The following is a 13211-nucleotide window of genomic DNA, read 5'->3' on the forward strand; positions in this document are numbered from 1 at the left end:
TAGGACATTTTTAACAATGTAGTGACTGTTCTTAAGGTTGTGAGCACCTAAAAAGTCCCATATCTTTTTCCGTTTATAATTATGTTTTCAAACACCAGTGCCTTGGTTACCCGAGGGATTTGTTTCTTTCTAATCTCACAAGTGCCCCACTGTCACAACAAGGAAAAATGTTGAGTGGCCCCTTTAATACTGCAATTGTGGCCCCACACAAAAACAGCACTGCTGCGATCTGTAGTCCCACAGCGAGGGCACTCTTCGCAGCACCGCATGTCAATATACAGGTCTAGTGGTGGCATGAGAGGTGCCGTACAAGTCAATGCTTTCCTGATATCCTCCCAAGAGATACAGCCAGATATTTATCTATCATGCCATACTATCAGGGAGGAGTGCAACTGGCCTCAAATTTATACTGCATCAAGGCAACCCCAAACATACAGCCATTGTCATTAACTGCTTCCCACCATGCCTCCCGGCCCTTTAGTGGATCAAATTGCTGGGAGGCAGAGGCAGGAATTCTGATCACGTGACCACTGTGATTGGCTGTCACACGATCAAAAGTCCCCGATCGCAAGTATGCATCAGGAGCTTTCTTTGACAGTTTAGTTACCGTAGTGGGAGCGCAGACCTTCAGCACAATAAACTTTTGCATCAAAGCCCACCTGCCGAGAGGCCGCATATATGCATGCAGCCCGCGGGAACAGGTTAAGAACGGTCTTCAGCGTAAAGAACAAGGAGTCATGGATATGATTGTTTTGCTCCCTTAGAGCCCTGATCTCAACATCGAGTCTGTCTGGGAGTACATGAAGAGACAGAAGGATTTGAGGCAGCCTAAATCCACAGAAGATCTTGGGTTAGTTCTATAAAATGTTTGGAACAACCTACTTGCCGAGTTCCTTAAAAAACTGTGTGCAAGTGTACCTAGAAGAATTAATACTGTTTTGAAGGCAAAGGGTGGACACATCAAATACTGATTTGATTTTTCTTTTGCTCACTGTGCATTTTAAAATGGATGAAAATACACTTAAAATTTTAAATATATATTTTTAAAAGCCTTCTTGCTTAACAGCATTTTTTCGAACCTGTATAAAACTTTAGCACATTACTGTAGGTTTGCTTCAAGTTGAACAACTGTGATATTTACATATATATAGTTCTGGTCTGATGTAGGTAAAATATACATGATCGGACGCACACTTTATTCAGGGTGATATATAGCACACCTCATATTGGTGGATTGTTTAAGACAATTTTAACATTGACTGTATTATAAAATATAGACTTTTTATTGAGAATATTGTAGGTTTTTTTTTCCCCTGAGAAGTTGGCACAAATAACACTGCTCTGTAGTGATTTTGCTGAGCGTTTCTCGTGCATTTTGGGTTGCTTGCACCTGTGAAAAATGGACACGTGACTCAAAAAACACAAAATCAAGGTGCTTTTTCACAATGATTTTGCCACGATTTAGCTTCATTTGAATGGGAAGCTGCGTCTTTGGTGCGGGTTTCAAAAGCACTGTACCGATGACGCAGTGGTGTGAAAAGTCCCACAGGATTTAAAGGGAAAAAGGTTTCTTGCGTTTTACTTGCAAGGAAAACAATCAGGATAAAAAGTATCAGTGTGAAAGGGCCCTTATCATATCAGATCTCCTTCTGTCGGTATGTTCCCTATCCACGCATGTGCATTGATGCAGAAATTAAGGCTGGCCACACAGTTTTCTTATTCAATTTCCTTTAGATTTACAGTTAACTATGTAGTGCAAGGGCCTGCCTGATTGCATACAAATTGAAACGGTTTAGGTTTGACTTTATATTATATGATTTTGGTAAATCTAAAAGAAAATTGTACAAGAAGATTGTATAATGTGTGGCAATCCTTCCCCAACTGTGTCTACTCTCTATGGTCATGTCAAGTGATGAAAATATTTTGGAAAAGTAATAGTTTAAATGAACACGCTGACCAAGAAACAGAGTCCTTACTCCTCTGATAGGATTTACACCATGTACGTATTAAAAAATGCATCCTAATAGATGGCTACAGTCTGCATCTCTAACCCTATCGGATCTTGAAAACCATCATAATATGCCTATTGTCCAATCACACATTAGTTAAAGGTAAGCATTCAGAGGTAAGGAATTCAGTGGAATGTATATCTTAAAAAAATAAAAATAAAATAAATCTAAAAAATCATGATAGAACGCAAGTTTTATATCCAAAAAAGGCATATTGCATTAACAACCAGGTGGACTTACCTTAAAATATTCTAAGAGATCTCGACAAGTCACCTTGTTGCCACTGATTTCTTTTTCGACCAAGTTCTCAGGAGCAAGTAGTAAAGGAACTAGATTTTGAAGCTCCTTTTTGAACTCATCATCTATGTCTAAAAGGGAGAATGACAGGATTTCAGAAACCTGTAAATTAAATTACATGAAAATGTACAAATAAATGGCTGGAACAGGAGAGAAAATTGGGTTGGACTCTCCAAAAGCTACATAAACCATTCATATTGTTTAAATTCCAGGTTTGATGGAGTGGGTTAAGGGGAGAACTGCTTTCAGACCGCTATTTCTGTCTGGGCAAATCTGGGGAGATCTGCCTTTACTTTTGATTCTGGGCATCAGAGACAAAAAAAATTGGATTTTTGTCTTACCGTAAAATCCTTTTCTCTGATGTTCATTGATGGACATAGCTCCAGAATCTTCTTGACCATTGGGTTATGCTGCCCCCTACAGGAGTAGGACACTAGGCAGGAAAAAAACTTTACCAACCCTATGAGGCAGTCCCAGGGGGTATACTCCCACTTCCTGCCATAGGCACTCAGTTTAGTTGCAAGCAGTGTCAGAAGAATAAATAACCCAACTCAATAGAGGGGTGGGTGCTGTGTCCATCAACGAACATCAGAGAAAATAATTTTACAGTAAGGCAAAAACTGGATTTTTGTCTTACTGTAAAATCCTTTTCTCTGATGTTCATTGACAGACACAGTTCCAGATCGTCTTTGACTCTGTCGTTATGTTGCTCTCAATAGGAGTAAGACTAGGTGGAAACAAAAACTTGACTACGCCCCTAGGGCCGTCCTAGGGGGGTATACTTCCCACTTCCTGCTATAGGACTTTAGTTTGTAACAAGCAGTGTCAGAAGAATACATAAACCAACTCAATTAGAGGGGTGGGTGCTGTGTCCATCAATGAACATTATAGAAAAGTATTTTACGGTAAGACAAAAATCCAGTTCTTGTTTTCGTTCATTGACGGACACAGCTCCATATCTTCTTTGACACTGGGGACGTCCCAAAGAAGTGTCAACATGAGGGGTGGGAAAAACACATCAATGCATATAGTTCCCAAAACGGGCTAAACCATAGCCAAGCAGGAGCTCAACCAGGAACAACTGGAGCTCACCACCCAGAAAGAATAGCCCTCAAGAGGCAGGAGCGTCTGTAACAGTGGCCTGCAAAACCGTACGGCCAAACGCAGCATCTGCAGATGCAAAGACATCCACCTTGTAAAAAACTTAGTGAATGTATGCACAGACGACCATGTGGCCGCCTTGCACACCTGAACCACTGATGCCTGAGGAGGCACTGAGCGCCCTTGTAGAAGGCTCCTTAACAGGGAAAGGAGGATCCTGACCCTTAATGGAATAGGTCTGCACCACTGTCTGCCTGATCCATCTGGAAACGGTCGCAGCAGATGCGGCCTGCCCCTTACGAGAAACATCCGTAAGGACAAACAAGGAATCCGATTTCCAAATCGCCGCCAGGTACACCCTGATTGCCCGAACCACATCCAGGGAATGATTGACAGGACAACGCAGCCATTTCCTACACCCTGGGTGAAGAAGTAAAGGCACCAAAAAAAGCTACCATCTGTGACAGAGTAAGCAGAGGAAGTTCACAAATATTTTCAAAACGCAGTCTTTGAAGAACCGATAAAACCAAATTGAGATATCACGGAAGTACCAGAGACCTTACTGGAAGAGCCAATAGGCGAACCCTGTGAATGTAAGTGTAAACCAAAGAATATGTAGCCAACGGCTGTTGGAAAAAATTGCCAAAGCAGAAATCTGGCCCTTGATGGGCCCAGAGCCAAAAGTTTATCTATACCTTGTTGTAGAAACTCCAGTAGATGGGACACTGAAAAGGAACGGGAGAAACCCCCCCCCCCCCCCCCGGGACTCACACCAAGAAATGTACGCCCTGGAGACTATGATAAATCTTCCTAGAGGTAGATTTTCTAGCTTTTAAAAGAGTAGGAATCACCAAATCTGACAACCCTCCATCCTTCAGTACCTGGCTTTCAATAGCCAGTGACCGTAAAGCAGGATGGAAAATTGGAGCTTGAGACAAAAGATCTTCTCTGAGAGGGAGTCTCCATTGAACATCGGCTACCAGCCTTATGAAGCTTGTGTACCAAGACCGACAAGGCCAGTCTGGAGCCTCCAGAATGACTGGAATCCCTTCTGCCTCCATTCTGTGCAGAAGCTGTAGTGGAGGAAAAGCATAAATCAGATGATACTGACCCCAAGGGGCCACTAGAGAGTCGGCGGCGTTGGCCAAGGTATCCCGAGATCTTGCCACAAACCTCTGAACCTTCTGGTTAAGACGAGCGGCCAACAGGTCCACAATGGGAGTCCCCCAACGGAGACATAGTTGTTGAAACACTTCCGGATGAAGAGACCATTCGCCCGGACTCAGGGCCTGCCGACTAAGGGTAATCCGCCTCCCAATTTACACTCTTGGAATGTGCACAGCAGAGAGGACTGGAACCTAACATTCTGCCCACCTGAAAATGCCGGCAACTTTTCTGGTTGCCACGTCACGTTTTGTGCCCCCTTGATGATTGACATACGCCCCAGCCATGGCATTGTCTGACTGAATCCTTACCGGATACCCCTTTAGACGATCCGACCACTGGGACAGGCAAAGCCTGATTGTCCGATTCGCCAGGATTTTGATCGGCAGACTGGACTCCTCCCGAGTCCAAACCCCTTGAGCCGAATCCTTGCTTGCTGGCAAGACTGGGAAGACCATAAGGATCTAGGATATCCAGCACGTCGCCCAGTCCAGGAGTTGATTGTAGTTCTCACAGGAACAGAAAATAAAAGAAAAACAACATTTAATTAAAAAAAAAAAAAGGGAAAAAATGCCAGGACCGCAGATCCCAGCAGGGAACCAGGTCCTTATTACACCCTGATCGCCCGACTCACATCCAGAGAGTGCAAGGCAATCTCCTTAAGATGTTCACAGGCTTAGAACACAGGGAAGGCAACACAATGTCTTTATTCAGATGAAAACCAGAAACAACCTTAGGAAGTAACGACTAGCAAGAGTGAAGCACCACCTTATCTCTGTGAACCACCAGGTAAGGTGAACGACAAGACAACGCCGCCAGCTCCGTCACCCTGCATGCAGAAGTAATGGCCACCAAGGCAGCTACCTTCTGGGACAATGTAAGCAGAAGAACCTCGCAAATATTTCCAAAATGAGGGTACTGGAGAACAGACAGCACCAAATGGAGATCCTACGGAGGCAACGGAGACTGTACTGGGGAACCAAGTGGCGCACCCCCTGAATAAAGGTGCGAACCAAAGAATTTGTAACCAAAGGACGGCAAAAGAAGACTGCCAAGGCTAAAAATCTGGCCCTTGATGGTACCCAAGGCCAGATGCTGCTCAACACCTCGTTGGAGGAATGCCAAAACCTGAGCCACCAAAATGGAACGGGGATGAACCCCAAGGGACTCACACAACGCAATGTACACCTTTCAGCGCGACGGTAAAACCTTCTTAGAGATATATTTTTTAAATCTTTTACAACGTGTAAATGACCAATTCAGACAACCCCCTATCCTGCAAAACCAGGCCTTCAACAGCCAAGCTATTAAAGTCAGCGACTAAAGCAGGATGGAGGATTGGCCCCTGGGCCAATACATCTTCTCTGGGAGAAAGTCTCCAAGGGGCATAGGCGACCACCCGTACTAGATGGGCGTACCAAGACCGGCGAGGCCAGTCTGGAGCTACTAGGATGACAGGATCCCTTTTGCCTCAATCCTTCGTATAAGATTCGATAGAAGTTTTAGGGGGGAAAAGGCGCATATCAGAAGATACTGGCCCCAGATTCTGTGTCGGCCAGAGGATCCAGAGACCTTGCCACAATTCTCTGTACCTTCCTGTTGAGACGAAAGGCCAAAAGGTCCACCTTGGGAGTTCCCCACCAAAGACACAGCTGAGCCTTAGAATGCAGGCTGCCTCACGAGCCGCCAGGACACTCCTTGTGCCCCTTGGCGATAGACCTACGTCATAGCCGTGGCACTGCCCGATAGATTCTTGCCTGGCACTCCTAAAGGCGATTTGTCCAACCAGTCAAACAAATCCTATTGCCTGAAGTTCCAGTATATTGATCGGTAGGTCTTGACTCCCCCAGAGTCCAGACCCCTTCAGTACATCCGTGCCCAAAACACCTCCCCAACCGAACAGGCTGGCAACCAGGGGGACCACCGCCCAGTACAGGGGAAGGAAGAATTATCTAGAAACTGTGGATTCTTGTCCCACTTAGCAAGAATCTCCCTTTGCAGAGGCTCAAGTGGAACTGTGCATACGGAACCGCCTCGAAGGTAGACACCACCAGGCACAACGCCCGCACGCAAGTCCAGAAAGGAGACCGACTGCTGAACAACAGGAGCCGAGTCGTATCCTGCAGCTTTGGAGTTTTTGTTACTCTGGAAGAAAAAATACCCAAGCTGAACCCGATCCAGAGTCAGACCCATAGTCCAACTTGGTGGACGGAACCAGAGCAGATTTTTGGAAGTTCAATTTCCAGCTGAACTCCTACAGAATGTCCAGGTTGTCCTTTAGAGCAGTGGGAGACCCTGCTCGCTGAAGAAGATAGTCAATCCCCCGTTGCCGCTACATTGCCAACACTGGGGCCAACACTTTTGTTAATACCAGTTTGAGCTGAGGCGAACCAAAGGGTAATGCCATGAACTAAGTATGCTCCTCACATATGGCAAGTGGAGGATGACTGATGACGGACATATAATGGAATATAAAGGTAGCGTCCTTGATGTGGGGATGCCACTATTGTACGAATGGACCCTATTTGAAACTTCTGTTTCCTTCCTGGGAAACTGTAAACAGGTTTGACTAGAAGCCTTAAAAAGGTTTCGATTTTAGAACCGGAACAATCACCAAGACTTGCACCGCCCCGAAGAGACCTTGCAGGCAGTCTGGAGACAAACACAGACTGGAAGGAAAGAACTCACTGGAGGATAAGACCGAAAACCCGATCTTGTAGCCGGACCGGATCTGCTTGTGGACCCACCTGTCTAGAATCAGGAAGGTCCATGAGTCCAGAAAGGGAAGACACCCTCCCACCTCAGACATGGGTGAGGGTGCCCCTTCAGAAGAGGGCTTGTCTGCAGGTTTGGAAGAACCCACTCTGTGACGAGACTCCTCGCCCCTGGCAGCCTATGGAAGAAGAGTACTCTTCCCCCAGTAAGACCCTTAAGGATATCATCCAGGAAGATCCAAACAGGCGATCCCCTAAAAAAATGGGAGAACAGATAAGGCAGTCTTGGAAGACTGGTCTGCAGATCAGCGTTTTAGCCATTATCATGCGCCGAAGGACCACTGCTGTCACGGACAGCCGAGAAACCAAGGGAACCGCATCCAGTACCACAGACAAAACTGCAACCCCTGGACCAACTGGTCTGCCAGCTCGCAAGGGCAAGCTGTTCCTCCTTCAGATCCTGGCGCAAAAGCTTTGCCTGCTCCGTTAAAGCCTGGGACACCAATGCTATGGTGAACACCAGCCTAAGGACCAAACTGGCCACAGGAAACATGTGGCGGACCAAAGTCTTGGCTCTCCCGCCAAAGGTGTCTTTAAAAACTGGAGACTCCTCCACCGGAATTAAAGTGGAGTTATTCGGCCTGAAAACACAGGTGGGAATGTCCACTTTTTTTTTTTTTTTTTAAACAGGGACTCTTCAAATGATACAGTCTAGCAAAAACACTTAGGCTCCGACATAATGTGGTTAGGTCACGGACACTGACAATTTTGTAAGTAGGCGGAAAAATGGGACACCTTTTTCCGCTTTTGGGGAGCTGCGGGTACCTTCGACACAGCAGCAGATGCATCCTCCAATTTTTTTAAAATTGCCCGCATCAATACAATCAGTGCATCCACCAGCGCCGTTGCATGTACAGCTGCAGTAGAAGAGGAAACATCCTCACTATCAGAGCACTTGAAGTGCATGGACGTAGACCCAGTAGGCTTGCAACATACTAAGCTCACCCTGAAACATAATGATTGTTGCATAGACACAAAAAAGGCAGGTGAGGGTCGCCGACTGCAATCCCGAAAGGGGACGTCGACCCATGGCCCACGAATGGACCACCTACTAGACCCTGTGAAAAAAAAAAAAAAAAAAAAAAAAAAAAAAAAAGGAGGGGGGGTCGCCCTCCAAGCTCCTCCGTGAAAATAAATGGTCCCGCACAGGCAAGGTAAACAGTGCTAAAGGGGGGGGGGGGGGGAGCCCTACGCAAAATGGCGCCATGCTATCAAACAAAGGTAGTCATCTCCACAGCACCCCGTGTCCTACACCTGTAGGGGGCAGCATAACCCAATGGTCAAGAAGATTCTGGAGCTGTGTCCGTCAATGAACAAAAGAGAAATTGATATTGTATGATTTCCGGTTTGGTTTATAACCTTAAAAAAAAGGATTGGAAAGAGATAAATATTGTAATTGCTCTTCTCACTATAAAATATTTTTCTTCTAGTTCATCTTCTAGTAGATCATCTGGAGTATACTGCTAACTACAGAAAACATTTTGACACCGGCACAAAAAAAAAAAAAAAAAAAAAGGAAGATCAGCCTGCTGTATCTTCTCCCACTCCCAGCATACATCAGTTTTGTAAAAAAGCAGTGCCGAGGGTAAGTCCATAAGCACAGGACGGGCACTGTACAAAAATCCAGTTTCCTTTTTGGTCCTAAAAGGAGAGGTATGGGATTTGAAAGAAAACAAACTTCCCTACCTACCTCTATGCTGCAGCATCAAAGTCAAGATGCAGCAGTCCCATGCTAGCTCTAAGACCAAATACTGAGCAATTATATGACTGCTGATCGCTCAGTTCTCAATATTCTCAGAGCAGAGCAGTGAATGCCAATCCCTGCTCTCTGCTTCCCTAGTGCTTACTAGAGTGCCAAGCTGGGGAGGGGGTGGGAGCGGTCGGAGCTGTCAGATAGGCAGTGGGATAGATCCAGAAAATATTTTCAGGATCTTTATAGAGTCTGGTATAGCAACAGCCTACTTTCACCTGACCCTGGACACAGGAGAATGAAAGAACTCCTGTGACTCACAAATAAGTATGGCCAAAAAAGCTTTGGCCATACTTTCCTTTTTCAGGGACACAGGATTAGGATTTATTGAGATACCCGAAAGCAGCCCAACTGGAGGATGGGCAACACAGCAAACAAAATGCTAACAAGCCAAACTTTAAACAAACCGAGGACTGCTTGCAACTCGAAGAGCTGCCTGAAGAGCCTTCCGCCCAAAGCAAGCATCAGAAGAAGGATTCATCTGGTAAAACTTAGAAAACGTGTGAACAGAAGACGAGGTGGAATGCCTGCAAATCTAGGAAAACGTTGCCTGATGCCAAAAGCTCCCACAGATCCAATAGAGTGTGCCTAGACCGAATGGGACCATCAGGGAAGACAAAGTAGCAGATAGATATGCACAGTTCAGACTACATCCAGAAAAAGAAGGGAAATCTCTTGATATACAGTTTAAACAAGAATACCCTGGGTAAGGTGAAAAGCTGAAACCGCCCTGGGAAGGAAGGAGAAGCAATGATAGATCTTACAGATTCCATCCAGAATTTTGGAAGAACCCATGGCTTTGGGATGGCGAAATGTTTTGAATACAAACCTTGAAAGATTCATCTGAAGGAACTGGTACAGCTACTCCTTGTGTCAAAAGTTGGTGCACATTTGTCGATTGCTGGATTGAAGACCTTAAATAATTTGCCTAAAACCCACTTATTTCACTTTCTGCAATTCAGGCACACATTTCAGGCTCGTGTTCAAGGACCCTGTTTTGGGGAAAAACAATCTAGAGTGGGGATCTGAGAATGGATTCCATGTGCTTGTATGAACGGTTGATATTACATGCTAATGGCCATTAGTGCTCTGGTGAGTGCAGAAGTGTGAAGGATCACTGCTTTTTGGCTGCACAGTGAACAAATTACAAAGCTGGGAATCACTATCACATAAAGGTCTTAAGAGGATTCTTTATAGGATCTTTGGACTTTTATTGGACTTTTGGATATTATAAGAGCACTAGAACTTTATAGCTACTTTGTTTGCACATTATATGTTTTCTGTATATGGTTATATTCGGCTATAGATTGATGCACGTTTTATCTTAATGTAATCTATGCACTTTTTTCTATTCATATCATATTTTGATGCACTTTATATTGGACTGCTGCACATTTTTTTTGGTTTATAAGACTTGTTGGGCTTAGAGGGCCAAGTCTTAATGTAGGATACTCGTCGACCAAAAATTTCCTGCTGAACTAGCCAACTTTCGGACATGTTTACCGTTGTTTTGTATCCAACAGAAGCTGGTCTAATGACCGTCTTCTGTCATACAGTCATGCTTAAAAAACAGTATTTTATCAGCACTTGCAGCCAATGGCTGCACACGCCGATTGTCTGATTACAATAGTGCAACCGGGGACATACCTGCATCAACATCTCAAAAAAAATTTAATTTAGGTTTTAAAGTTGAAGCCTGGATATGGTGAGAAGGTTCTCTGCATTTTAAAGAGGTAGAGCGGGATTTGGAATCTTTAACTGTGGAGGTGGAACAATCTCTTCTGGGACATCTTTGATGAATTTGTAAAGTTCATCCCGAAAAGGATATCCGCCTTCAAAAGGGCATATGTATCAGGCTCCGCCCCCCTCCCCTCCCCCTCCTTAAAGGTAGCTTTAGCTGCTCAAGCTTTGAGGCACAAGATTCTGTGCATGTGAACAGAGATTGGAGAATTCTGAAAATTAGTTTCATTACTTGCTCTTGCTTCCCCACAATAGAGCAGAGCAGAAGATCATTACTGTAATTGCTCCGTTAAGGAACGGTCCATGAACGCAGAATATTGGTTGTTCATTGCCATGGTCCAGAAATAGCTGGCTACATAGCTGGGCCTGCAATAGTCAAAGATAAAATGATAACTTAGTTAAGCCAAGAGTGATTTCTCGAACAGAAAAAAGGGTCTAAACTTGCAACACTTGCGAAAGACTCACAGAGCGGGATAGGGAAGGAGCCCAGGGGGGAATGTCCTCAAAATCTTTGTCAGTGTCAACTTGAAGGTACAAGTCTATAACCTAGGATCTATGAATTCTCAGCCTGTGTTTTTTACTGTATGATTAAGATAAGCAGCTGCTATAACGTAGGTGCTGACTGTATTCCTGTAGCTGTAGAAGACAGCAGCAGGAATTCAGCAATGTGCTGCATGCATTTTTTCATGGATAAGACAGGTGGGAATATTCATCCAGGAGGCAATGCAGTTATCACATCCTCTAGACACTTTGACTAGAAGGAGAAAAAAAATGTCACACACACACTTAAAGGAACACTTTTTAATCAGAGTATAGCATCAAGTCAATTAAACTTCAGGGATACTGATCTGGTCAGTTAAGTAGCAGAGGGGGTTGTTAATTTCATTAACACCAAAGCAGCTGAAACTGATTAACAGGGGCACTAGATGGGCAACCAACAATGAGATGACCTCCAAAACAGGAATGGTTTTACTGGTTGAGGCAAGTGACATTTTTTTCCTTATTCATCTTTTCTGACTGCTTTTCACTAGTTTTGCATTTGACTAGGGTCAGTGTCACTACTGGTAGCGTGAGGCGATACCTGGACTCTATAGGAGGTTGAACAGGCAGTCTAACTCCTCCAGGATGGCACATCAATATGAGTCATTGCCAGGTTTGCGGTGTTTCTCAGCACAGTCAGAAGAGCATGGAGGAGATTCCAGGAGACAGGAAGTTACTCTAGGAGAGCTTAACAGGGCCGTAGAAGGTCCTTAACCCATCAGCAGGATCGGTATCTGCTCCTTTGTGCAAGGAGGAACGGAATGCGCACTGCCAGAGCCCTACAAAATGACCTCCATCAGGCTACTGGTGTGAGCGTCTGACCAAACAATCAGAAACAGACTTCATGAGGGTAGCCTGAGGTCCCGACGTCATCTAGTGGGCCCTGTGCTCACAGCCCGGCACCGTGGAGCTTGATTGGCATTTGCCATTGAACACCAGAATTTGCAGGTCTGCCACTGGTGCCCTGAGCTTTTCAAAGATGAGAGCAGGTTCATCCATAGCACATGTGACAGACGTGAAAGGGTCTGGAGAAGCCATGGAAAACGTTATGTTGCCTGTAACATTGTTCAGCATGACTGGTTTGGTGGTGGGTCAGAGCTCTGGGACTACACGTCCAGCGCGGCTCACGTCCGGACACTTCCCCCTTTATTAAAGATTTGTCTGCGAGCCAGATGCAGTCATCAAAAGAGCCACGTCTGGCTCGCGAGCCATAGGTTCCCTACCCCTGGGCTAGACAATGGCACCCTGACTGCCATTAGGTATTGGGATAAAATACTTGGACCCATTGTCAGACCCTATGCTGGTGTAGTGGGCCCTGGGTTCACGAAAATGCTCGGCTTCATGTGATGAGAGTATGCAGCCGGTTCATAGAGGATGAAGGAATTGAATGGCCCCCACGCTTGCCTGATCTAAATCCAATAGAACACCACTGGGACATTATGTTTCGGTCCATTCGACGACGCCAGGTTGCACCTTAGTTTGTTCAGGAGCTCAGTGATGCCCTGGTTCAGATCTGGGAGGAAAAACCCCAGAATACCATCCGTTGTCTTATTAGGAGCATGCCCCGATGTTGTCAGGCATGCATGCAAGCACGTGGTGGCCTTACAAACTACTGAATACTATTTTGAGTTGCTGCAATGAAATTTCAGCAAAATGCTGAGTGCCTGAAGCAAACAGAGGCCTGCCCCACATAGTGTGGGCAGGAAATGGTTCACAAGGTATACACCAAGTGTAATAAATCTGGAAACAGTTAGATATCCTAGGGCAATAAACAGATCTTGAAAGAAGTTTCAGGCAAAAAAAAAAAATGAATATTTTTTTTTTCTTTTTAAAACA

The 13211-nt window shown here is 45.0% G+C and overlaps 1 protein-coding gene across 2 annotated transcripts in view; it reads right to left on the reverse strand.

Moving 5' to 3' along the window:
* Window positions 1–13211, reverse strand: part of ATL2 (atlastin GTPase 2) — a 223932-nt gene that overhangs the window by 53153 nt on the left and 157568 nt on the right. For both annotated transcript variants that reach the window (XM_082249141.1, XM_082249140.1), the window contains exon 9: window positions 2250–2377. In XM_082249141.1, the coding sequence (XP_082105267.1) occupies window positions 2250–2377 (128 nt within the window). The remainder of the gene's footprint in view (window positions 1–2249; window positions 2378–13211) is intronic.

The sequence above is a fragment of the Pelophylax lessonae genome (genome assembly GCF_965119305.1).
Source record: "Pelophylax lessonae genome assembly, chromosome: 3".
In the NCBI taxonomy this organism is placed as follows: domain Eukaryota; kingdom Metazoa; phylum Chordata; class Amphibia; order Anura; family Ranidae; genus Pelophylax; species Pelophylax lessonae.